A 26,589-nucleotide genomic window follows, 5' to 3' on the forward strand; every position below is an offset into this window, starting at 1 on the left:
CATCAGTATAATGGACCAGTGTGATATTTTGAGATATCAAGAAGATCCGGGTCCCTCTGGACAATATTACAGCTTAGGCAGGAGACTTGACCAGCCCTGAGGCCAGGCAGAAATGCTGTAGTGTTGTCCCATCACATAAACACAAACTGCTCAAATTTTTCCGTACTAGCTGAATGGGGGAACACTAGAAAAATACATTTGCCAGGTCAATAGCTGCATACCAGCTGGCAAAGGTGTGCTGATTTGTGTGTAAAGATAACACAGCTGAAAGTGCAGCAGTAATTGGCATCATCACCTAATTGACCTAATCTACTGTCATTCTCCAGCGCCCATCTGGCTTTTGCACTGACCCAACCAAGCAAGGTCAGTGGGTATATGGACGTAATCACTATTCCAATATCTCTCAGTAATCTCAGAATTGAGGGGTGGGGAAGAGGGCATTTTCAGGGGCTTCCACTTGGCCCTTTCTACCATAATTGCCCTCACTTCTTGAATCTGGGAACCAGTGTGAGCATTCTGTCAGTAAGTATTCCCATTTTGTATTCTGGAACCAGATGGATCCCGCTGGACACTCTGTGACACAGATTTAGGCCTAGACATCGTCTATCACCTGATCTCCAGAAGCTCCCACTATGACTGGTGGTCCATGATGGCATTTTAGGTTTCTGGAGTGTAGTGGGAAGGCAGAGCCATTATCCAATTACCACTAGGGGTTCTGGTTATTCTCCTGCCTCTAATCCATAGTCACGTTGGTAAATAATTGCAGTTCCTTCTGGGGAAAGTTTGAGTGAAGATTTATGGTACATACTTGCATTCATGTTGCAGGGGCTTTTCTCGTAGGGCCAAGACTTTTCCTTAGTCAAGAGATATGGGTCTGTGAACTGGCTTAGGTCTGGGAACTAGGCAAGAGGCAATATCCACAACATTGACTTCAGGTTTCTGCTTTGCAGATCTAGAATTTTTCTGCTATACCACTACCAAAATAATTGGCAATTATTAAAATACCAGGGCATTCCAAATCTGACACTTCGGAAGCTAAAGGTAATGAACTTGCTGATGCAGCTGCTAAGCAGGCAGCTTTAAAACCTTATCTTGTCCATCCTCAAGAATGCCCACTGCTCTCTGTTAACCCTGCTAAGCCAGGGAAAGATTTCTTCTATAGGCTCGAGAAATCAACACAGAAGAAGAGCAACAAGAATTGACACAGAAGAAGAGCAACAAAAATCGACACAGAAGAGCAACAAAAAGGGGGAATTTTTGACCCCACCACACAAATGTAGTTTGGACCTGATAAAACCTATAGTACCTGTTGGAGCACAATTGTCATTACTCCAAATGTAAATCATTTAACTCAATGGGTACCTAAGAAGATGATTTTATGGGGAAAACAATATTTTTGGAAACTGTTTCCCACAGTGGCTCATAAAGCATATGCTTGTTGTACTTAATGTCCTAAATATAATCCCAGGAAAACACTTCATGGGTTGCAAGGTTGCTTTCCCCTTCCTAAGGGATCCTTGAGGTACGGCAATTGGACTTTGTTCAAATGCCACCATCTCAAGGATATAACTTAATAATGGTTTGTGTGTTTTCACATTGGGTTGAGGCCTTTCCTTGCAGAAGAGCAATGGCTTTAACAGTAGGTAAATTGTTATTGGAAAGGGTAATTCCTGTTTGGGGAATTCCTATCAAATTACACAGTGACCAGGGAACTCATTTCACCAGAAAAATAAGTAAAACCATTTGTGACATTTGGCTTATAATGCAGCCCTTTCACAGTGCTTATCATCCCCAGTCCTTGAGATTAGTGGAAAGAACTAACAGCACTGTCAAAACTCAACTGGCAAAACATTCAGAAGCATTTAATCCCTCATGGCCAAAAGCTCTTTCCACTAGTACTTCTTAATCTTAGATCTACACCTTTTGGTAAACATCGGCTGTCTCCTTTTGAAATAATAACAGGACTGCCTATGCAATTAGATGAGGGAATGTATGAACCAACTTTGCTCAAGGGGGATATATCACATTATTGTCAGGGTCTTACTGAGACACTTAAAAGAAATGAAAAATTGGTAGCTGATTAGTTTCACAGTGAGCTCCCTGGAGACGAAGACCTTAAGGATCATGGACTACACCCTGGAGATTTTGTTTATTGGAAGAGGCATCAAATAAAAGATGCTTTGCAATCCCATTGGAAAGGACCACATCAGGTACTTTTAACCAATCCATGTGCTGCGAAATTAAAAGGCATAAACTCATGGGTTCACATTTCTCAGTTAAAAAAAGCCCCTCTTGGGGCCAGCCCGGTGGCACAAGCGGTTACGTGCGCGCGCCCCGCTGTGGCAGCACGGGGTTCGCCGGTTCGGATCCCGGGCGGGCACCGACACACCGCTTGTCAAGTCATGCTGTGGCGGCGTCCCATATAAAGTGGAGGAAGATGGGCATGGATGTTAGCCCAGGGCCAGTCTTCCTCAGCAAAAAGAGGAGGATTGGCAGATGTTAGCTCAGGGCTGATCTTCCTCACACACACACACACACACACAAAATAAATAAATAAATAAAAATAAATAGAAAAATAAAATAAAAAAGGCCCCTCCTCCTGAATACATTTCAACTCCTGTTTCTGACACCTAACTTCGACTCACCAAGACCAATACCTTCAAACCAGGATGAGAAGAAGATGGCATCTGTTGTAGACAGCTGTCCCAAGACTCCAGACCAGGCCTGTATTTCCAACCTTATATCTTCTCATTTAAACCCCTGTATTGCATAAACTATATATCTACTTTATAATTGCAATTCTTAGTGTTGTAAGATTGGCCTGCAGGCTAGAATAATGATTGCTCAATGACTTGAGATGGTTGATCAATTAATTCTGGATGAATTTCTTTTCCTGATAAAGCCTATGCTTAAAACTCAGTTTTCTAAACTAATCATCTCAAGTATTAAATTTATTACTATTGTTACTATATCTGTTCTATGATTGTTGTAAACAATGTAATCCTAAGAAGTCATGTAAAATCACATGTACAATGTTTGTGTGATAATCTAAAAATAATTGACAAATTACATAACCTATGAAATGCTTCCCCTGTCAATATATACCTCTATGCTTGTATACTAAGTTTGGCTATTTCCCTCCAATGTGGATAACTAGGCGAATTAAAATAAAGCCCAACTCCAAGGGTCATGATGGACCCAGGGCAGGAAGCAATCACCCTGGCATCGAGAGACAACGCTTTGATCATCAATGCTTTCTGTTGAAAGATTATTGATCAAAAGGGGAAAATAATGTAAGAAAAATTTAAAATACTGAGGTGTATGAGGAAGCTATTCTGGTTTAAACCTGATTTGGCCTGATTTTTATTTTAACCAGAGCAGCCTGACTTATGGCCTCACAAATATACATTGTACGTCTTCTTTAACTCACTATCCCAAAGCAAAGGGTGCATTCTTGGAAGATAGGGATGAATGCCTCCCTTCCTCTAACATCAATACCAATACTCTTGAAGTTTTTCTTCCCGGAAACCAGGGTCAAGTTGACCTGCTGTGTAATGTGCTAAACTCCAGCAAAATATCTCCTTGTGATTTGAAAAAAAATGTATCCCTGTCATACTTGATGTATGTTCTTTGTTCTGAAATGGTATGTAAGCATGCTGCAAATCTCGCTTCTCCAGAATGCTTTCTCCCTTTTGTGGAGACTGCCTTCCCAGCTCCAGTAAAATTCACCTTCTCTCTCCCATCTAGAGAATGGTTATTGGTTATTTGCGAGGACAACAGTAATATGTAAGCTATACTCATTGGATACCTACAATTAAAATAAAAACAAAGAAGCTATTTGTCAAGAGCATTCCCTGTCAAAACCATCACTTATGAATTATCGGGAATCTCAGGTTTCACTTGTTAATCTGGTTTTGCTCCCTGTATCCCCAGGTAAGAACCAGCATGCAAAATTACTGAGCCCCTGCTGTGGTCAGTCACTGAAATAAGCATGTTCACCCAAACTATAAATGTAATTTTCTTATTTTTCTTCCATTCGGCCCCAGGAAACCGCGAAAGGAAAGCTAATGAATGTAATTCTGGGCGGGGTCTGTTGAAAGAGGAATGACTTCAACCAATTTTTGCCTACTTAACAGTTTTACCTAAGGTTGTCCCGGGAAACCTCAATAATTGCTACAATTATTGTGGAAATGCTGTTAACTTCTTCCCCTCAACACAGCCTGTTGACAAAAACCAAAGGCGAATTTCAATTCTAAGCCACGGGCTTCAGAGAGTCGCCAAGATTCTGCCTCTGCAGAGCGCGACGGGCGGCAGATGCAATCATTTAAATAAGGCGCTGTCGTCCCATTGGCCAGGACTGCTGCTCAGTGATTGGCCCTGTGAGGAGGTGGGCGGGGCCCGGGCGCGCCCATTGGCAGAGGCGGGAAGTTTAAACGGAGGCAAAGGGCCACACTTGTTTTGCTCATCTTTTGAGTCTGCGAGCTTGTGGGCGTTGTTTCATTTCTCCTACGGTGTCGGTGTCGGTGTCGGGAGAAGAAAGTGGGGATTCGCTCCCAGGATCTGCACAGCCGCCCCTGGGGGAAGCGGTTCCCCGTCCCGCTCCGGAGCAGCCTGGTGGGAGCCGGGCGGAGGTCCCGGGGTGTCGGCGCTGTCATGGCGACCCGGCGCGGGGGTCGAAGGTGCTGGCGGGTGAGCCCCCCGGAGCCGAGGCCGCCGGCGGGGCTGCGGGACCCCGCGGCCCAGGAGGAGGCGGCTGCCCCGCCGGTGCTGTCCCTCAGCCACTTCCGCAAGTCGCCTTTCCTCTGCTTCGGGGCGGTCCGCCTGGGCGCCTCGCGGACGCTGCCTCTGGCCCTGGACAACCCGAACGAGGAGGTGGCCGAGGTGCAGGTGGCGCGCTTCCCCGCCGCCGACCGCGGCTTCAGCGTCTCGCCGCGCTCCTGGGTGCTGCAGGTGGGTCGTGGGCCCCTCGGGCGCCCCTCCTACGACGGCGCGGCCGGAGAGAAAGGACCAGACAGGAGACCCTTGCGGGGGGTGCGGTGGGGGGTCAAGTCAGCTCCTTCTCGCTGATCTGGTGGGTCCTGTCCCGTATAGCCTGGGCCAGGGTACCCGGTCACTGGGGCGGCGGCTGCAGGGCAACGCGCGTGCACGTAGCATCATGAGAAGCATATCGATAGACCTCTCTATTCAATCGAGAAGCGTTTTTAATAGACTTTAGGCATTGCGACAGACTCTTGTAGTTCTAAAGCAATGGGCAGCACTTTTTAAATTAATCCTTTTACTTACCTATCTTTCTGTCTGCCTGGCCAGCCCTCGTGGTCTAGTGGTTAAGATTCTTTGCTCTCACTGCCGCAGCCTGGGTTCCTTTCCCCGGTCAGGGAACCACACCTATCTGTCGGTTGTCATCCTGTGGCGGCCGCCTGTGGCTGTGATGCTGAAAGCTCTGCCACTGGGATTTCAAATTGCAGCAGGGTCACCCTAGTGGACAGGTGTCAGCGGAGCTTCCAGACTAAGACAAACTGGGAAGAAGGACCTGGCCACCCACTTGGAAAAAAATTGCCTGTGAAAACCCTATGAATAGCAGCAGAGCTTGTCTGATATAGCGGCCGGAAGGGGAGAGGATCTGTCCACAGTTTTCTAGGAGATGGAATCCACTCCTGGGCACTAACAATAAATCCATCTATTTTTAAGATTGCCAGGAGTCCGTTGGTTAGAGCAGCTTTAAAAAAATTTTTTAATTGCTTCCTATCAGTCGTCTCAGTATGCAAGTTAGTTTCTGTATGTATCCGGGAAACGGACTCCATGTAGAGTCAGGGTAACTCCATGTAGAGTCAGGGTAGCTACTTATTCGGCTGGAATATGTGAGCTTTGTTTTGGCTAAATGTCTACAGCAAAAAAACCAAAAACACCTCTTCAGGACTGTTTTCAACAAGCATGTGTGTTGTGTATGCACACTTTAGTATTTTAATCCATTTTTTTTTCTTTGCTGTAGTGTAATTTTAATGGTGAACCTCATTTTATGAATTGGTTTCAAGAACTTCCCCTGGTAGCTTTTCTGCATTGCGTTGGCCAGAGGAATGTTCACCAAACCCAGAGAATTTGTGTGCTTATTTTGACTGCTGTGGCTTTACCATTGAGGAGAACCTCTGAAAGTGTGAAAATACACCATTAGCTGAGGGAGTCTGACGAGTTGTCTAAATAACGGCGTCATGACGCAGTGAGAAGAGGCTCCAATCTCAGGTCCATTGACTTGCGTGTCAGCAGTGGTTCAGCTGCACTAAGAACCTGCCCCTCCCTTCTAGTCTAGGAACGCTTGCTTTTCTTTCTATGGAAAGAGAGGGTGTTTTTTTTCTATCTATGTAACACTTTTACTTATTTCTTTTTGTTATGTGGCACTAAATGGTTTTGTTTTGTTTTAGAATTTACTGTTTATAGTGTAAAAGTTCACTGTTTTTATTTTTTAAAACCAGCTGTTTATGATGTTTTATGGGTCAAAATGTTTATATGGCTTATATGCTTTATGCTTTGAACAAAACTTGTCTTTTTTCCCCTGAAAAACAACAGACACAGAGTTTGCTTTGTCATGGAGGGTTTTTGCATTTGGCAAATTCCTGCCAGGTTGTGGGGTGCAGATGTTAATGTCTGAGCTTGGTGTCAGCCTGGGTTCTAACTGGTAGTGGTAGGACTTTGGCAAAATACTTAAAGCTTTCTGGACCTTGATGAGTTCATATGTAAAATCACAGTACCTGCTTCCTAGGGATGTGAGGATTAAACTAGTTATAAAAGACCCCTGAAACTCTGCCTGGAACATAAATGTTTAACATATATCAGTAATGGTGACAATGTGGATTATAGAGGAGTTTTTGAGGAACAAAGAATTTAGTTAATCATCTTTATATTTCTTTTTAAGAAAGTCTTCATAATGCAAGGTCATTCTCTTTGAAATAGAAGTACTCTACATATTCTAAAGAAGTAGAAATATGTGATTAAATTTTTAAAAACTATTGAACTAAAATAAAATGATTTGGAGACTGTCTCATTGCTTTCATATATAATTAAGGTTATATTAGAAATTTATTTTGTTGTGAGCCTTGTTATTACTAGTGGCTTTTTTCCTTATAATGACATGAGATAGGGTAGGACAATATGTTTGATTTGTTAAATGTTATTAGGTTGTAGAGTGTTGGTGACTAACGATTATTAATCCTCTAATGTATTCTAAGTTGCATATGTTTCAGTTATTATACATCACTACTGTTATATTCATTTAATGTGTTCTTTTGATTATAGCCTAAAGAAAAAATTGTTATTTCTATTAACTGGACACCATTAAAAGAAGGCCGAGTAAGAGAGATTGTCACATTTCTTGTAAATGATATTGTGAAACACCAAGCCATCCTACTAGGAAATGCAGAAGAACAGAAAAAGAAGAAGGTAATAAGGTTTAATCATTCTGTGGTCTACTCCAAGAAAACAATAATATGTAAAACTGATTTTGATAATACTCTTGAAGTAACATACATAATATTGTTTATTTAAAGATAATATTCAATAGCTATCAATTTAATCTGTACGATCGCTTATCTTTGCAGAGAAGTCTTTGGGATACCATTAATAAGAAGAAAGTCTCAGCCTCTTCAAGTCATAAAAAGAGGAATTCAAATATTCAAAATGTTAATAAAACATTTAATGTTTCCCCAAAAGTTGACAGAGTTAGGAGCCCACTACAAGCCTGTGAAAATTTGGCTGTGAATGAAGGCTGTTCCCCAACAGAAAACAGTTCTTTAATCCTTGAAGAAAATAAAATACCCATATCACCTATTAATCCCACTTGCAAAGAATGCCGTGGTGAGACTTGCTTGCCGCTTTCTGTACGTAGATCTACTACATACACGTTTCTTCACGCATCTGAAAACAGGGAACTAATGAAAGAAGAAAGTACCAGCATTTCAAAAAATTTTAATTCTAATGAAAAAGTCATAATTGAAACTTCCTTTAACTCCATAAATAATAGTAATGGCCAAAATGAAGAGAATAGTAAACTTCTTCTTACCCCAAACTATTCTTCAACTTTGAACATTACACAAAACCATGGAAATTTTCTAAGTCCTGATTCATTTGCAAATAATAGTCATGCAGCTAATAATGAACTAGAGTTAGTGGCATGTCTTTCATCAGATACATTTATGAAAGAAAATTCAAGGCCTGTACATTTGGAATCAAAAACTGTACATGAAATTTATCGGACGATTTTAAGTCCAGATTCTTTCGTAAATGATAATTATGGACTAAATCAGGATCTAGAATCAGAGTCAATTAATCCAATTCTATCCCCACATCAATTTGTAAGAGATAATATGGCCTATTTATGTATATCTCAGCAAACATGTAAATTATCACCATTATCAAATGAATATTCTCAGGCCTCACAGTCTCCTCAAAATCAGAGTGAAAAAAAAGTTTTACCTTGTTTTCCTGAATGTGAGGGTTTAAACTCTCCCAAGGTTATTTTTGAAGAACCCAAAGCTTTAGAAATGAAGTCAAATTGTTACAGTTTTACGAAACAAAATCAGCCTAAATTTCCTGCAGTTCAGGATACTTCTAAACGTGATAAACAACTTAAGAGGCGCCCAATACTTTCTGCCACTGTTACTAAAACGAAGCCCACCTGTTCCAGAGAAAACCAAACTGAGACTAATAAACCAAAGGCAAAAAGATGCCTCAACAGTATAGTAGGCGAAGGTGAAAAAGGAGCAGAGAATTCAAAAGAGAAGGATGCTTTTCATTCTTATCTTCCAGCTGCCGATCCAGCAGTGATTCAATGTAAGAGTTATGAAAATGTAGTAACTTCTTCTTCCTCAAAGGCGGCTTTAGTTCCTCGTAAAAGAAAGGGTGAGGGCAACGTGGAAGATGCAAACGTGAGGGTTACAGTTACAGAACATACAGAAGTGCAAGAAATCAAAAGAATACATTTTTCTCCCGTGGAATCGAAAACATCAACTGTTAAAAAAACAGAAAGCGTGATAACACTCGTCTCAAAACGTATTAGCAACAGAGAGAAATTAAACCTGAAGAAGAAAACCGGTGAGTCCTGTTTATAAAATCTTTAATGAGAGTATACCTATAAGGTGCGTATTTTCTGTTTCTTTTGGTTTAGTACATTTGCTGTTGATAAGCTTGGATTAACTTGTCCTTTTCATTTACCAGTTTGCTTAGTGGAAGATGGGGCAAATGTAGAGTGGGGCTGATTTCAGATATAGTTGTGATCTTGTTCTTGTTTAAGCTTTTGATATTTTGTTCATCACCACTTTTCTGCAGTGATTTTGATTTTTAAAAAATATTGCATTAAAATACTTATCTTGATGACTGTTTTGGCCCCTCCTCAAGTTTTGTACGCACGGAAGGTACTTGACTGGCCTCACCTGAGTCCAGGCCGTGATTGGAAGACCCAGTGAAGTGCCTGGCCCCCACAGTACCACCTGAGGGAATGCGGAAGAGGCCTTTGCACACACTGTGCTCCTGGTGACATTATTCTCCCTCAGCCTTTCCTCTGCCATTAATTAGCAATGAAGATAGGGCCCCAGAGCTATGCGTTCCTTTGGGCCAAACCTCACTGTTCTTTCCCCATTACTCACAGCCTTGTCACCACTGTCTGCCTCAAAACCAGGGCTAATCCTATCAAGCCCGTTTAACCCGAATGACCTCAGTTTCCAGCAAGGTCCAGGCAGGAAGGCAGACCGAGCGCTAGTTAGTTAACAGCAAATTACAGTCCCAATCCATCTCTGCTCTATGCCTGAATCCGGCTGGGTGGTCTTTAAATGCGTGACTATTTATCTCAAGTAAGCCCTTATTTCTTTTTGGGTACATTTTCCTGGCTTATTGATCACTTTGATCCAGACTATCTTACCCCTTCCTTCTTTTCTCCTGAAACCTCTACCACCTGTCTTGCCTCTTCTCTTGTGATTGATAACCAGCTCACGTTTACTGAGCACGGGCTCTGTCAGACCCAGCTGTGAGTGCTTTATGGTACCTCCTTTAGAACTTACAACAATCATACAAAGTAGGTGTTATCAGTCCTACATCTTTCAAATGAGGAAACCAGTGCATTCAGGAGTTGGGTTCATTTGCCTGAGATCACAGAGCTAGTAAGTGAGAAAGCTGGAGTTCTCGTCCAGGCTCTTAGGCCCCAGAGCTAGTCTCTGATCCTCATCTGAGCTGATGATCTGCTTCTTACTTCACTGGGGAAGTAGAAGATTGACATCAGGGAGCCTGCTGCCTCCAGCTTTGTCCTTTCCCAAGATGGCTTTGGCTGTTCAGGGTCTTTGTGGTTCCATACAAATTTTAGGATTGTTTGTTCTATTTCTGTGAAAATTGCCGTTGGAATTTTGATAGGGATTATGTTGAATCTGTAGATTGCTTTGTGTAGTACGGACATTTTAACAGTATTAATTCTTCAAATCCATGAGCACAGAATATCTTTCCTTTTATTTATGTCTTCAGTTTCTTTTATTAGTGTCTTATAGTTTTCAGTGTACAGGTCTTTCGCCTCCTTGGTTAAATTTATTCCTAGGTGTTTCATTCTTTTTGATGCAATTATAAATGGAATTGTTTTTTTAATTTCTCTTTCTGATAGTTCACTATTAGTGTATAGAAATGCAGCAAATTTTTATATATTGATTTTGTATCCTGCAACTTAACTGAATTCGTTTATTAGTTCTAACAGTTTTTGGTGGAGTCTTTAGAGTTTTCTACGTATAATATCATGTTGTCCACAAATAGTGACGATTTTACTTCTTCCTCTCCAATTTGGATGACCTTTCTTTTTCTTGCCCAGTTGCTCTGACTAGGACTTCCAATACTATGATGAATAAAAGAGGCGAGGGTGGGGATCTTTGTCTTATTACTGACCGTGTATCCTCTTATTAACTTTCATATCTATTGTTTTCTCACTAATTCAGATCTTTCACTTATTTCAAGTACTATAATCAACTTGTATTAACTCTGCTCCCTGATGACTTTTCCCTCTAGGTACATTCTTTTAGCAAATGTGAAGGCATCATATGTGACATCTTGTATCTACCTGTTAACTCTATTTCTTTGCTTGTATTGTTTTCTTGTTCCCTATAGATATGTTCTGACCAGATAACAAATTCTTTGACTATAAGAAACATATCTATTTTGATCTCCTACACGGTGTACAATAAATGATGAATGAATGACTTAGTAACTGAATGAATGAGCAAATGAACCACTGAAGTGTTCACATTTGATCCTATAGTTTACTTGATGTGGCCACCTAATTGATCCTCTTTGCAGGGTTTAAAAAGAATTGGACACGTTTGGTATCTGAGTTATGAGCCTATATAAGAGCATGGTAACTCACTAAGAGTGGCTTTAGCTTCTTTGTATTCTGACAAACCTAGGAGAGCAGAAAAGTCAATTTTTCAAGGTGCATTTATTCAACATTGGTAAAGTGCCTACTATGTGCCGTGCGTTGTTCTAGCCTTAGTGGATACAAGGAGAAAAGATATAATTCCTGTCCTCAGGTTGCTCTCAGTCCTCTGGTTGAGCTATGTACAGGGAACCATGAAAGCACAGAAATGGAGACACTTTACTTGGCTCTGTGTGAATGGGAAAGAGCTGTGAGATGGTTCCAAGAAAGACTTCCCACAGAATAAAAGCGTTCCAGGCAGAGGGACTATCTTCTGCAAGGTTTCAGAATGAGGAATTTTTCCTCATAATTTTGTTTTTAAAATGTTCAAATACTAAGAACCTGATGACCTAATAAATATGATGTTACCATTTAGTCATGTGCCTTATTTTCACAATTGGCATAGATTTGCAATTTCTCTAAATCAAAACTAAGGAAACTTTTTCTCTAAAGGTCTAGATAGTAAGTGAATATTTAGGTTTTGCAGGCCAGGTGATCTCTATCACAACTACTGAACACTGCTGTCATAGGAAGGAAAATGGCCACAGACAATATATAAATGAATGAGTGTGGCTGTGTTCCAAAAAAATTTTATTTATGGACACTGAAATTTGAATTTCATTTAATTTTCATGTGTCACGAAATATCAAAAGAATTATATTTTTCCAACTATTTACAAATGTAAAAACTATTTTTAGATTGCAGACCATACAAAAACAGGCTGGATTTAGCTTCCCTCCTGTGCTTTTATTAGCTCTTTGCTTATATTTAGCAGCAGTGTAAGCTGGTGTGAAACCTGCTTTTGAGGGAGTGAACGGCGGTTCTGACAGGTTATTTGCCACCATGACTTTCAGTGCACTTCCTTTGTAGGTACCACCTACCATCCACCTCGCTCACCTGGGTTAGATATCTGGGAATCATCTGGAGTTCTCATTCTCCATCACTTGCCAAGTCAGCTGCTTGTTAAGGCTTGTTGGTTCTACTATTAAAATAACTCTTCTCTGTAATTTGTCTCCATTGCTTCCGTTTTAATTTAAATTCTCATAGCTAACTTAATAGCTTCCTTTTAACTTTCTATCTCTGATCTTGACCTTTTTCATTCCACTGTCCATACTGTTTTCTAAAATATAAGTGATGGTGTTCCTTCCTAGATTGAAACCCTTCATGGGCATACCAGGTGCTTCAAACGGATGAATAGTGCAGGCTCTGGAACTGTATTGCCCAGCTCTCCGCTTACTGGCTTGTCTAATCTCGACCAGGTGGCTTAAATACTCTAAGCCCCAGTATCCTAATTATATAAAATATAGATAATCACAGTACACTTGTCATAGGTTTGTTGTGTTGATTGCATGAGGTGACCTATATTAAAAGACCATGACAGTGCCTGGCACAAAGTATTCAAAGGTTAGCTGCCACGATTATTTTTAATATTATGGAATTCTTTTCTACCTCTTCCAACCTCTTGTATTTTTCTTATATGTGCTCTTTACTCCAGCCACATTGCAGTTCTGTTAACAGGCCAGTTCCTCACACCTTACCTCCCCTTCACGAGTCAGCTCAAGTGTATCCCCATTTAGGAAGGCCGTCCTACCCTTGTAGGCAAAGTCAGCTCTTCCTTCTCTGTGTCCTCATAGCTCCTTATATGTACTTCTCTTTTACGTGGCGTATTATAGTTCTTTTTAAACTTCTATACTAGACTGAGAACTTCTCAAGGGCTGGGACCATATCTTTCAGTTCTGCATTCTCAGCACCTAATACAGAATCTGGAATAGATACACACAATAAGCTGTGGTTGAATCTGAATCATATTGTCTATAGACACACAATAAATTGTAGTTTCTGGTCTATAACTTCCAGATGTAGGTTTTATTGACCAGTGAGTTCATAGCCTAGTGCCTGGTGCATAGTAGTTACTCAGTATTTGCTAAATGGATATGATTGTGGAGAACTCAAATTTTAACTTTAAAACAGTTCATTCAGGGAATTTATATAGTTTTTTAATGCTCTTATTCTATTTTCTAATTTATTTTAGATTCAGTAGTCTACAGAACACCTAGTTCTAAAACAAACAGAAGGACAAAACCCATTGTTGCTGTGGCACAGTCTAATTTGACCTTCATAAAACCATTAAAAACAGGCAAGTGTTTGTTATCTTTAAGGTCTCTGAGAAACTGACGTGGAATGAAGCATTAATTGCATTTCAAACAGAAATGAACTGATCCTTTTTTGTGGAATAAAAGCCTTGAAGAATTATTCAAGTGTGTATTTAGATAACAATTAGGATATTTTCTCAGACTGTAATGAAGTTGACTCATGGTAACTTGGGATTTTTAAATAATCAGGAGATAGTGCTTTACCGTTGCCGTTTTTACTTGGATTGCATTTCATACCTAAAATGCTTTCAACAGTTGCCAGTGAGAAGTGGAAAAGCAAATATTGTTGTTCAGTGTTTCAAAGGTGGTTTTGCTAGTTAAAATGGTTTTTGCTCTATATTGTGTAATAATTTAGAGGAAAATTTCTTATGCGGTAACCTAATTGTATTCTTAGATATTCCTAGACATCCAATGCCATTTGTTGCGAAAAACATGTTTTATGATGAGCGCTGGAAGGAAAAGCAGCAACAGGGCTTCACGTGGTGGCTAAATTTTATATTAACTCCTGATGACTTCACTGTAAAAACAAATATTTCTGAAGGTAAACATTAAATTAATGTTTAAATTAAAATTCATTTTAACAGTTTTTAATGTGAATTTTCCATTCTTTAATTATACATATTTTGTTTATTATTTATAGTTAATGGCATAGTTCACTAATTCATTGACATGAGGGCTAAAAATTGTGTTGGTGAGAATTTTTAGAGAATTCTGTACTGTAAGGACTGAACTTTACTTTCTTTTTGCTTTCCACTCTCCCTCATCAGCCAATGCAATTTCCAGCCTTTCAGGTGAATGAGTTTTATTTTAATACAGATTTAATCTGAGTTAACAGTGAAACGTGGCTGCTAAGAAATCCAATTCAGGCTTAGCTACATTAATAAAGTATAATGTCCTGGTGAATATATTTCACAGTCTTGTGTGGCCTGATCACTTTAGGAATATTGTCTCCACTTTCTTTTTTTTTTGTCTCCGTTTTCAAGTACCCTCATGTAAGATGTTTGTAGGCAAGCTATAGAATTTTGAGGGATTTGAAAACCAGTTGATATGGGGAGTTTTTAAAACATCTCAGTTTTTATTCCGGAAAAGAGAAGACTCAGGTACAGAACAAGATGGAAACACTCTGACCTTCAAACTTTTGAAGGGTTTTCTCCTGAAAGAGAAGGAAACTTAACTTGTGCTGTTATCCCATAGAAATGATAGGGATCACTTCAACTCGAGATAAGGAAAAATTCTTGTAAACATCTAAGTTGTGAAACCATCATATAGGCTATCTTGCAGAAGACGATTTCTCCATTGTTGCAGTGTTCAAGCAGAGACTGGTCTGTGTTAGAGACAAGCATATATAGGATTTTTACATTAAAAGGCCCTTTGATTAGATGATCTCTAAGGTCACTTTTCTTTTTTTCCAAAAGTACACAAAGCCTGATTTTTAGTTCTCTTCTTGAGAGAAAATGTTTTATAAAAATTCAAATCGCATTTCAAAATGGAATTGATTTTAAGAAATCAATTCTTTGGGAGCTTATATTTTTAATTTATAAAGAGGATGAAAGCAGAGAAACTAGTTAGGAGGCTACTTCACTAGTCTGGGTTAGAGATAATCGTGTGTGAACTTGGATCGCTGTGGTGGAGGGTGTGAGAAGTGGTTAGACTCGGGGCACATTTTGCAGGTAGAGTCAATGGGTCGCAATGACAGATTGGCCTAAGGTACTGAGTGAACGGTGATAACTTTACTTTGAGACAGGGAAGAGAAGAGCAAGCTTGGAATGGGCAGGGAATAGATTCCGTTTTGGCCATCTTCAAGTGCATTTATTGCTGGATTTAAGGATATACATAAATATCGTTTAACCAGAAACATTCTTCCTTTGTCTCTACCCAGTAAATGCTGCTTCTCTTCTCTTGGGAGTGGAGAGTCAACATAAGATAAGTGTTCCTAGAGCTCCTACAAAAGATGAAGTGTCTCTCCGAGCATACACTGCTCGGTGCAGGTTGAATAGATTACGTCGTAAAGCATGTCATTTATTTACTTCCGAAAAAATGGTTAAAGCCATTAAAAAGCTTGAAATTGAAATTGAAGCTAGACGGTTAACTGTTCGAAAAGATAGACACCTCTGGAAAGATGTGGGTAAGAAGATTATAGAAATCTTGAAATTAATTCTTTAAAAACACTCTAGAGATTGTGTATTTCAGAGTCAAATATATATGTAAATTGGCTTTGCTGCCTAAAATCTCACATACTTAAATATGATCATATATATATTTCAGAGTGGAAGAATGCTTTGTTTAAATTATTTCATATCAGTGATTATCCTTTTTTTTCACTGATTTTTCTCCATGAAATTTTATTTATTGTCTCTATTTGATTATTGGTCCAAGTTTACTCGCTTTTCATGTGCATTTCAGGAGAACGGCAGAAAGTCCTGAATTGGCTGTTGTCGTATAATCCTTTGTGGCTACGAATTGGCCTAGAGGTAAGTAGGCCTCTACTTTTAATAGACTTTTTAATAAAATATGGTTTCACTTATAAAGTCATTTGGTTAGCATAATCGATCCTTCAATATAAATTTAAGGTCCTCTAATAAATGCTCACTAGGCCTTTATATATTATTGCCATTTCCTTGTGTAACAATTTTCCTGTTAGTTTCTTAAATATATATAATTTGGTACTGCATTTAATAATAGATATAGTAAGATCCTTTTTGAGAATTTACAAATGACAATGCTAGGCTGTTTCAATACATTTTTTAATTTAAACCTCTTCAAAACCCGGTGAGGTATATATTATTATTTTCACTTCACTTTCACTTTCACTTCTGTTTCACGATACAGAAGCTTAGATGTTAAGTGACTTGCTGAATGGCAATAATTTGTCAGGATTTGAATCTACACCAGTCTGATGCCATTGTAACCATTTTGATGGAAGACTGCTCCTAAAAATGTCATCAGAATTTAAGTTTTTCACGAGGTGCAGGGCTCAATAATATTAATGTTAAAACTAACTGAAAACTAACTGAATTAGAAAGCCACTGGTAGCTGACTGTTATAAATATGCTTTTGTTAAAAAAACCTCTGTGATTCCATTGCCATTAGTCTTTTACTGATATACTTTTATACTTTCTTTAGGCTTTTTACCTTCATCATGTGGGATGTCCTATTCTTACTTCAATTGAGTGTAGGTTTTAGAGTAGAAAAATGTTTCGGACTGAAAGCATCTTTGTAGTAATCTGGCTTTGTTTAACAAGAAATTGAGGCTGAGAGAGAACAAATGATAAGCTTGCTATGGTCACACAGCTTGGTAGTGTCATTGCTAAGAGTTATTTCCATCCTTACTTCAACTGAATTGAAATTCAATTCAATTTCTTATTTCTTTCAATGAAAGGTTAATCAGAAAATTACATATCAACTGGCTTTGCTTCACACGTCAAATAATTCTGGATCCTCAATTGAAGCAGAACCTCTCTGTTTGGGGCATAGCTTTCTTGCGGTGGAGGTAAAAAGCAGGAGAGTTAGGTAGAAACTTGCAATGCCTTTTAAAACGTCTGCTTAGGATTAGTGTGCGTCACGTCTGTCCATATTCCACTGGCCAAACCACATTACCTGGCCAAACACACATGAGGCAGGAATATTATCCTCCCACAAGAGACACAGCAGGTCTGTGGCAGTTGGTTGGGATATGTAATAATCCTTTTACAGGGAAGGGAGGGATGAATAATTGTGAACAAAATGTTCTCCCGCACCATCACGCCTCAGGGTTCTATTAGCGGGCATGACTTTTGGGGGTTTTAGGAAAGCATCAAAGGCCAACAAAATAAATCAAGATAAAATTTTCTTATTTTGGCAGATATTAGTACTTTTCCATGCTTTTGTCTCTATATTTTGTCAACGTAAGGTTATAGAATATAATTTGCTCCATTTTTAGTGTTTTCTAATTGCTTTAAACATCATTAATAATAAGCATATTGATACTAAATTTATTTCATATTTAAGTCATTGATTATAAACAGATCTGAACTTCCCAAATTATGATCTTAGATGATTTACGAATGGTTTTCCGTTTGTTAACTATTAGAAAATTTTGAATGTTTAGGTTTTTGTTGTACCTTCATGATCTACTTGGTGGGACAGTTATAATTACCTTTGAACAACATGCCTACATTTGATAGTTCTTTAGCTTAAAGGAAAAAATTCAAATGCAAATATTGCTTGTCATATGATTTTTAAGAATTTATTTTAGTCTTGAGCTTTTGTCTTTTTTCATTATGAAGCATACTATATCTACTAAGAAATGCATCAAACATATATGTACAGTTTAAAGAGGCTACTTAGCAAATATTGGTGTCACTTCCTTACTATTTAGGAAGTAGAGCATTGCCAGTTCCTTAGAAGATCGTGTCTGCCCTTCCCTTACTGCATCCCTTTGCTTCTTAGAGATAACATAGTCCTGACTTTGGCTTTAATTTCTTTTCAGACAATTTATGGAGAACTCATATCTTTGGAAGACAACAGTGATGTCATGGGGTTGGCTGTGTTTATTCTGAATCGCTTACTTTGGAATCCTGATATAGCAGCTGAATATAGACACCCCACTGTTCCTCATCTGTATGGAGAAGGTAAGGAGTTCTGTCTCCACTGCATTCTCTCCAGGCTATGCATACATGGCTTCTTCTCATTCTTTCTGTCTCTGTTTGAAATTTACCTTCTTAGAGAAACCAACATAAACAGTCTCTCTTTCCACTGCTGTCCCTTCCTCCACCCCCACTGTTCCCTCTATCACTATAATTATTTCCACCTGTTGATTGTCTCTACTCACTTCTCCCCCCAAGTAGGCTGTCAGCTCTATGCGGATCATATTTGTTTTAGTTTGCTACTGTATATATAGCATGTAGGATGGTACCTGCATCTATTAGGTGCTCATTAAATATTTGTTGACTGAGAAGAATTAAATCACTAGATGTCTCTGCCTCTATTTCCTTCTCCATGAATTAGAAACACTAAGTTGTAGGTGTGTCTCCTGGCGTTCTTGTGAGTGTTGGGTGAATCCCATCACGTAAAGCACGAAGCAGGCACACAGTGCTGTACATGTGCTGGTACTTCTTTACTAGCACATGTTGTCATCATATTTTAAGGTGAAACTTGTTGTTCGCAGTTAACTTGCTATACTTTTTTATACTTTATTTAAGGTCACGAAGAAGCTTTGTCTAAGTTTACACTGAAAAAGTTACTGTTGTTGGTTTGTTTCCTTGATTATGCCAAACTCTCCAGACTTATTGATCATGATCCTTGCCTCTTCTGTAAAGATGCTGAATTCAAGGTATAGTTTTCGTTTTATATTTTACGTTTTATATGTCTCATTTGAGACTTTTGCTTGCTTTTATTGTATATTTTCTCTTTAGAAAAAGTGAGTTTCTCAAAGAACAGTGCTCTGGTGTAGAATAGGAATGCTTGTCTAGTGAGTCCTGTCAGTGGTTCTAACACTGCCTGGCGTGTTGGTTGATGTTCCACCAGCTCATCACCTTATTCTTAACTTTGATTTGAGAAAGAATGAAACTATGCTGCTGAGGAATTTGAGGGGGAAATTTCTTTCCTAATTTAGTATATTATCGAATTAATGCTAATTTTTAGAGTGTATTATTATGAGCAATTTTTTCAAAGGTCTTAAATTGGAAACAGATGAGATTTGCATGATTACCGTATGATATGAAAGTAACAATCTTTTTATACTACTATTAATTTTACATTATTTCTATAGGTACAGAATGATTTAAAGGGTTTGTTTTTATTGTAAACAAAATTATAATATTGGAATATAATGCCTGTAACCTGTTTCTCCACAGACGAGTAAAGACATTCTTCTGGCTTTTTCACGAGACTTCCTTAGTGGCAGTAGTGGTGACCTTTCCCGTTACCTTAGCTTATTGGGATTACCTGTTCACCACATTCAGACACCGCTTGATGAGTTTGATTTTGCTGTTACAAATCTTGCTGTGGACTTGCAGTGTGGAGTGCGTCTTGTGTAAGTATAAGAAATAGAATTATTTTACTTAAGGGAAGAGACTAAAATTTTCTGGAAAACACTTATTTCTGTATTTATACAATCTTTCTTGCTCTTGCATTTAATGGAATAAATTTAGGCTTAAAACAAATTGGGATAAGTATCTGCAACACTTTGGGAAAATGGTGTCAACCCTAGGCCCAGAAACCTTGCCTCTTATCCACACATTTTTATTCCCCTGCTGGCATGTGACTAGGGTCTGTGAGTAGGAACTACTGATGCCCCAGAATAGGAGTGGGGAAAAGCATGGAACTAACGAAAATATCAAACATTTAAATAACACTTTGTGTCTATAGTGGTTTCTCTTTTTTTTGCTTCTTCTTTTTTCTTTTTCTTTCTTTTTGCTGAGGAAGATTCACCCTGAGCTAACATGTGTTGCCAACCTTCCTCTTTTCTCTCTGTATGTGAGCTGCCGCCACAGCATGGCCACTGATAGATGAGTGGTGTAGGTCCACACCCAGGAACTGAACCCAGGCCACCAAAGTGGAACATGCCAAACTTCACCACTAGGCCACCAGGGCTGGCCCAACAGTGGTTTCTTGAGTATTACATCATTTGAGACCAATTTTAGTAGTATTAACCTTGTTTTACACAGGAGGAAAAGTAAGATGAAGAAGTAAAATGGTGTGCCCAAGTTTTGTGAGTGGCTTTGGGATATAAACTCAGGATGCCTGGCTTCCAGTCACACAGTATTTCCTCAGTAACAAACTGTAATCCTCAAAGTTGGCTTTGGTATAAGTAGGATGAGTTAAAATTCCTGCTCTGGAAGGAGTGGCCTTTAGCGTGGTACTAGGTTTGGCCTCTTTAGGATATCTGGATTGGGGACGTTTGTGGTGTTTCAGGGAAACTCTCCAATTTATGTCATGTTCCACATTTGTGAGGAAGGGATCCCTAGATATTTATGAATCTCCAGTTCTTCAAAAACAACATACGTGTCACTTGTTTCCTTCTAAATTAAATTTTCACGAACATTCTTTTCTTTTCTGATGATAGATTCTTACAAGGTAAAGTCTTTTGAACTTACTATAGTTTTCTCACCTGAGCACTTTCTGTATAGTCTAGAGCATTTGCTGAAAATGTTTCACATATGATTTTTATATTTGTTTCATTTTTTCATTTCATAGATCCAAGCCACCACATCTGTTTTCTGGCCAATAGGAATTCACATTTTTAGACTTTTTCCCCTTTCCAGGAGGAGCAGTGATTGGTTTTGTGTTCTGTGCTATTTTTCACAAAGAAAGACATGTTTTATGTTTTCACAGGAGTTACTGAGGTCTCAGCAACATTGGATGTTGATGCATTGTAGGTGGTCAGGAACTCTTACTAGCTATGAGACTCTATCTTGCATTCCAAATATCTCTTTTCTTCAGTGTCAGCAAAATGATCATAGATCTTTGAGGTCATCTGAGAATACTTGGGAATGGTTAATCCACCAATGCCATAGGTGGTAGGTCAGTCTGCTGTTGCAGAAATGCTTCATACATCGATTGGGTGGTTGGCCTAGAATGATCATAAGTTGCTTTCTAACCTTTGGAAATGATGGTTCTATAAACAATTCTGATGAACTTTAGCTATATACAGTAATCAGGGCTTGCTTTTTTCTGTGGAAACAGCAATTATTGTCTAGTAGATAAAACACTAGTGACCTAGACGGTATTAGGGGTTTGAATTTAAACTGTGGTATTTATGTCTTTTTAAGGTAAGCACTCAAATATTTTTACAGTAATCTGGAATAGATATAAGAGAATGGCTTTCGTCACTGATAAAACTGGGTTTTAGTTCTGATCTTAGATCTGTCATTACTAGCTATGTGACCATAGACAATTTACTTAACTTCTCTGTGCTTTGGTTTATTCATCTGCGAAAAAACCAGGATAATAATGCCTGATTGTGGGATTTGTCATGAGGACCAAAATAAGAAAAGACAGCACTTGATGTGTAGAATACCGTGAGCCCTCAAGAAACATCCGTTTTCCTTTTCCTTTTCCCTATAGAACCCTGTTTTCTTGTTCATATGTGCGTTTGTGTGTGTATATCTCATTTTTCTTTCTTCCATTCTATTCATAGACCTCAACCCCCAGGGTTAAAATGAGAAATAACTCTATTTGCTAACTGTGGAGCAACAGAGTTTTGAGATAGGCTTTTGAAGTCTTTCTAACCTAAAACTTTTGACATTTGGGGGATTTATGTGAGTGACAACTATATTTAAATGAAGTTCATTATTCGTATATGCTTTTATTACCAATTTCATCTGAAAATTTACCATTAGACGAACCATGGAACTTCTCACAGGGGACCAGTCTCTCTCAAAGAAGCTCAGGATTCCTGCAATAAGTCGTCTTCAGAAGATGCACAATGTTGACGTCGTTCTTCAAATTCTTAAATCACGAGGAATTCAATTAAATGATGAACATGGTAAATATTGAGTGACGATAAAACTCACTGAAAATCGATAGGCACTTACATTGTGCTAAAGGACTATCTTTTCATTTGCAGGAAATACAATCCTGTCTAAGGATATTGTGGATAGACACAGAGAAAAAACTCTTGCGCTGCTTTGGAAAATAGCATTTGCTTTTCAGGTATGGTACATTTGGTACATTTTGCACTTTTTATCAATAATCAATATTTATTTATAACAGCATTTTGCATCAAATAAAGACTAACAATGATAACTTTTACTTACTGGACTTTATTCTGTCCCAGGAACTGTGATAATTGCTTTATATATGTTCCAATTTAATTTTCACAACACCCCTGTAAGGTAGGTGTTATCACTACTTCCTAGGTGAGGAAACTGAAGCTAAAGGTCACATCACTGATAGGACAGAGATGAGATTAGAACCCAGGCTCATGTGGCCCCAAATCCTGTGCACTAACCACTACACATTTGTTTGCCTTAAAAAAAAAATGATAGAAGACTTTAACTTCTGTGGGTTAAAATCATATATGAAAAATATGGTGATATTTATTCTTGTTTTGTGTTTCAGGTGGATATTTCCCTTAATTTAGATCAGTTAAAGGAAGAAATTGACTTTTTAAAACACACACAGAGTATGAAGAAAACAATGTCTGCACTCTCGTGCCGTTCTGATAGTGTTACCAGTAAGAAACAAGACAAAAGGAGTAGCAGTTCTTTTGAACAATACAGTGGAAGCATAAAGCTGTTGATGGATTGGGTAAATGCTGTTTGTGCCTTCTATAATAAAAAAGTAAGTTTCTTTGTTTTTATTTTAGTTGAATATCTTTAGATAACATTTGATTAGAGTCAATTAAACTTAATGCATAAAATCTTTTCTTGCATTTATTAAATAATTTAGTTTATATGTATAAGCCAACTTTTCCTCGAATGAGTGAGGATATTATCACATACCATGTTTTATCTTATCTAAGATGTCAACAATTGTATAATGTATGATTATTTTATGTATTAGTAAGAAAGAAAAAATTCCTAGTGGGAGTCTTCATAGGAGATACTTGCATAAAACTGGGGTGCCAAAGGGTCACACCCTTATTGCACAGTTAAATGCACATAAACCCCCATGTGGAAAGGGACAATACAGAACATTACCACTGGGTAGAAAGAGGAAGAAAAAAATTTAATTTTTGTCCTTTATAATCATTTGTTAGATTGATACTGTATTTCTGTATGAAATGTACCTTTACTTGTAAATACATGAAAATAAATTGTCCTGACACACATGAATATAATAGCTGATAAGGAATATAAAGCAGGAAAGGTAACACAGAGGACATGTAACTAAGCATGGTAAACTGCTATACCTTGAACAAGCATTGTTAGAAAAATTGTCAAATATGTGGATAATGTTCTATGTTTTCATTAAATGCCAGAAAGCCACTGAAGGCTGTAGGGGAGAATCTGTTCCATGCCCTTCTCCTAACTTCTGGTGTTGCTGGCAATCCTTGGCATCCCTTGGCTTGTAGACACATCACTCCAGTCTCGGCCTCTGTCCTCACATGGCATTCTCCGTGTGTGTCTGTCTTTGCATCTCTCTCTTTTTCTATTAAGGACACCAGTCATATTTGATTAAGAACCCACCCTACTCCAGTCTGACCCCATGTTAATCAAATCTGCAATGACCCTATATCCAAATAAGGTCACATTATGAGGTTCCAGGGAAGGACATGGCTTTTTGACAGACCCTATCCAACCCAACACAACGATATAATCAAATTCTATTTTTGGAATAGTTAATATTTTATAATTGAGAATTTGGCTTTGACTATGGTATTATACTAGGTGCTGTTAGAAATTAATGTTTAATAGCTGTTCTTAAAAGGAAATATGGACTGTAAAACGATTAGTATCTATATTGCTATCTAAATCTAGTTAATTATTTTTCTGGTATTCCTAATCAGGTGGAGAATTTTACAGTGTCTTTCTCAGATGGTCGGGTGTTATGTTACCTGATCCACCACTATCATCCTTACTATGTACCTCTTGACGCTATATGTCAGCGTACTACCCAGACCGTGGAATGTACGCAGACTGGTTCAGTGGTGTTAAATTCATCATCTGAGTCTGATGGGAGCTTTTTGGAAATGTCTCTTAAAACACCCAATCACGGTTAGTCCCTTCTGGTTGATTAACTTTTCCCATTTTTTCTTTGCCATGTCTGATTTTTGGCCAGAGCAGTCTAATCTCTCTCTTTTACTTGCATAGTAGAAAATGCTTCAGAAGTATACAAAGAACTCCTAGAAAATGAGAAGAAAAATTTTCAGTTGGTGAGGTCCGCAGTTAGAGACCTTGGTGGAGTCCCTGCTATGATCCATCATTCCGATATGTCAAATACAATTCCAGACGAGAAGGTAGGTAAAAGAAGAGTTTCTAACTAATAACTCTTGATAGTAAGAGTCTCCGAAGATGACAGTAAGTTGCACATTCTCTGTAGATCTTCTCCTTTTATCTTTTCTGTTTTCTCATAGGTGGTTATCACTTATTTGTCATGTCTTTGTGCAAGGCTTTTGGATCTTCGTAAAGAAACAAGAGCTGCTCGACTGATACAAACAACTTGGAGGAAATATAAACTAAAAACGGATCTGAAACGCCATCAGGTACTCCTCCAGAATGAAAACACTGTCATGTAAATTGTGGTTTGTAAGATGCCAGTTGATTGATTCTTGATATGGTTTTTACATTTTACTGATGTATGAAATTATTGAGGTAATTTTAATAATTGCGTGAATGTGGGGTTGGGGATGGATATTTCTCCCTAACTCCTGATGTTTCCTTCATTTGATGTATCTTGCAGCCTCTGTCCACCCTTTCATTTAGTCTTCTCTAGGGGAAGTGGAATAACTTATCCACTTTGTAAATTTGTAAAAAATAAATAGGATGCCTGACTCAGCTCTGCCCTCCTTCCTCCTGGAATCTGACTTGCCTGCAGGGAACAGGAGTTTTCCATGAATTTTTCATGCTGTGCTCTGGGAGGCTTGACCTTAGCTGTCTCTGCTTGGGCCTGGGTGTCAAGTGTCTGATTTTGCGGTTCAATTAGCCAGCTCATTTTCTCTGCCATGAAACTGTCTTCCAGTTTATCCTTTATTCGTTTAAAAGTGGTCTTTTGGTTTTCACTGTTTTATTTCTCACAATGTTTAGAATCTGGGCACAGGGTTAAGGATGTTATTTATTGTTTCCCTTTGTGACCCCAATAGTAGGAAAATTTGCCTTAACATAAAATGTTTTCTTGAGTTCTGAAAAAAATGTCGTTTTTAACAATTAGAGAAATGTTCTCAATCAAGTTGAACAAACTATTTTAATCCTTTTATCTCCCTACTCCTTCCACTAATAATGCTATATTTATTTATTTGGAAAAATCAAGCAAAATAAAACAAGCAGCCATGCTTCCTAACATTTATCGGATATTTCAGAAACATGTTCTACTCACTGTCACTCCTCAATTTTGAATTACAGCCCATTTATGATAAAGTTCTTAGTAACAGCTAAATTTTGGCAACTCTTACATTATTCTCTCAGACCATATCAGACCTGGAAGCAACACTAATTGGATTAATTTGCTCTTGCCCCTTTCAAAGTCTTGATAGTCACTTCTGGGAAATAGGCAGTGGCTCACACTCACCAATGGTCTTCTCTGCTACCATTCTCTGCCTTTTTCTGCCCCTCATCTTCTCAGGATGTGCCTCCTGTGCCCACATATCCCTTGGAGGATGACTTCTGGAGGCTTCTAGGAGAATTGTTTTAGGAAAGTTTTCAGGGAAGACTCTGTCCTGGAAGTCCTCAAATTATTTCATTCATTCTTTTTATATGGCATTAAATGAGAGATTTAATATTCCTTGAAACAGATATCAATTAGATTTTTTTTTTTCCTGAGGAAGATTGGCCCTGAGCTAACATCTGTTGCCAATCTTCCTCTGTTTTTTGTACATGGGATGCCGCCACAGCATGGCTTGATGAGTGGTGTGTAGGTACACACCTGGATCCAAACCTGCGAACCCCCGGCCACTGAAGTGGAATGCACAAACTTTAACCACTACGCCGCTGGGCGGGTCCCCAGATGTATTTTTCTCTTTTGGTAAATGAAATCTACTTTATTTTCTGCTCAAGATAGCCTAGTATTGATCAGATACAATCATAGCTTGTTTTATTGAGTTTTGCTTTATTGCACTTTGCAGATAATTGCATTTTTTACAAGACCCCCCAAGAGGAAAAATATTACAACTTGCTGAAGACTCAGATGATAGTTAGTATCTTTTAGCAATAAAGTATTTTTTAATTGAGATATGTGCACTTTTTTTTAGATATAATGCTATTGCATACTTAATAGACTACAGTATAGTATAAATATAATTTTTATGTGCACTGGGAAACCGAAAAATTTGTGACTTGCTTTGTTGTGATATTTGCTTTATTGTGGAACCAAACCCACAATACCTCCAAGATATGCCTGTATTAACTGCAGATTTCTTAGCTTTCCTGG

The 26,589-nt window shown here is 38.4% G+C and overlaps 1 protein-coding gene across 3 annotated transcripts in view; it reads left to right on the forward strand.

Moving 5' to 3' along the window:
• Window positions 1-4,447: 4,447 nt before the first annotated feature.
• ASPM (assembly factor for spindle microtubules) overlaps window positions 4,448-26,589 on the forward strand; it is a 50,594-nt gene continuing 28,452 nt past the window's right edge. For 2 of the 3 annotated variants that reach the window (XM_087424348.1, XM_087424349.1), the window contains exons 1-16: window positions 4,448-4,950; window positions 7,288-7,431; window positions 7,590-9,081; window positions 13,461-13,565; window positions 13,976-14,122; window positions 15,461-15,706; window positions 15,985-16,052; window positions 18,050-18,191; window positions 18,762-18,892; window positions 19,416-19,594; window positions 21,903-22,048; window positions 22,130-22,215; window positions 22,624-22,845; window positions 24,014-24,221; window positions 24,318-24,463; window positions 24,581-24,709. In XM_087424348.1, coding sequence (XP_087280474.1) covers window positions 4,654-4,950; window positions 7,288-7,431; window positions 7,590-9,081; window positions 13,461-13,565; window positions 13,976-14,122; window positions 15,461-15,706; window positions 15,985-16,052; window positions 18,050-18,191; window positions 18,762-18,892; window positions 19,416-19,594; window positions 21,903-22,048; window positions 22,130-22,215; window positions 22,624-22,845; window positions 24,014-24,221; window positions 24,318-24,463; window positions 24,581-24,709 — 3,888 coding nt within the window. In that variant the 5' untranslated portion in view covers window positions 4,448-4,653. The remainder of the gene's footprint in view (window positions 4,951-7,287; window positions 7,432-7,589; window positions 9,082-13,460; window positions 13,566-13,975; window positions 14,123-15,460; window positions 15,707-15,984; window positions 16,053-18,049; window positions 18,192-18,761; window positions 18,893-19,415; window positions 19,595-21,902; window positions 22,049-22,129; window positions 22,216-22,623; window positions 22,846-24,013; window positions 24,222-24,317; window positions 24,464-24,580; window positions 24,710-26,589) is intronic. The other variant, XM_004438988.3, reaches the window with a different exon arrangement.

This window comes from Ceratotherium simum, chromosome 36, assembly GCF_057802395.1.
Source record: "Ceratotherium simum simum isolate JZ-2026a chromosome 36, ASM5780239v1, whole genome shotgun sequence".
Lineage (NCBI taxonomy): Eukaryota > Metazoa > Chordata > Mammalia > Perissodactyla > Rhinocerotidae > Ceratotherium > Ceratotherium simum.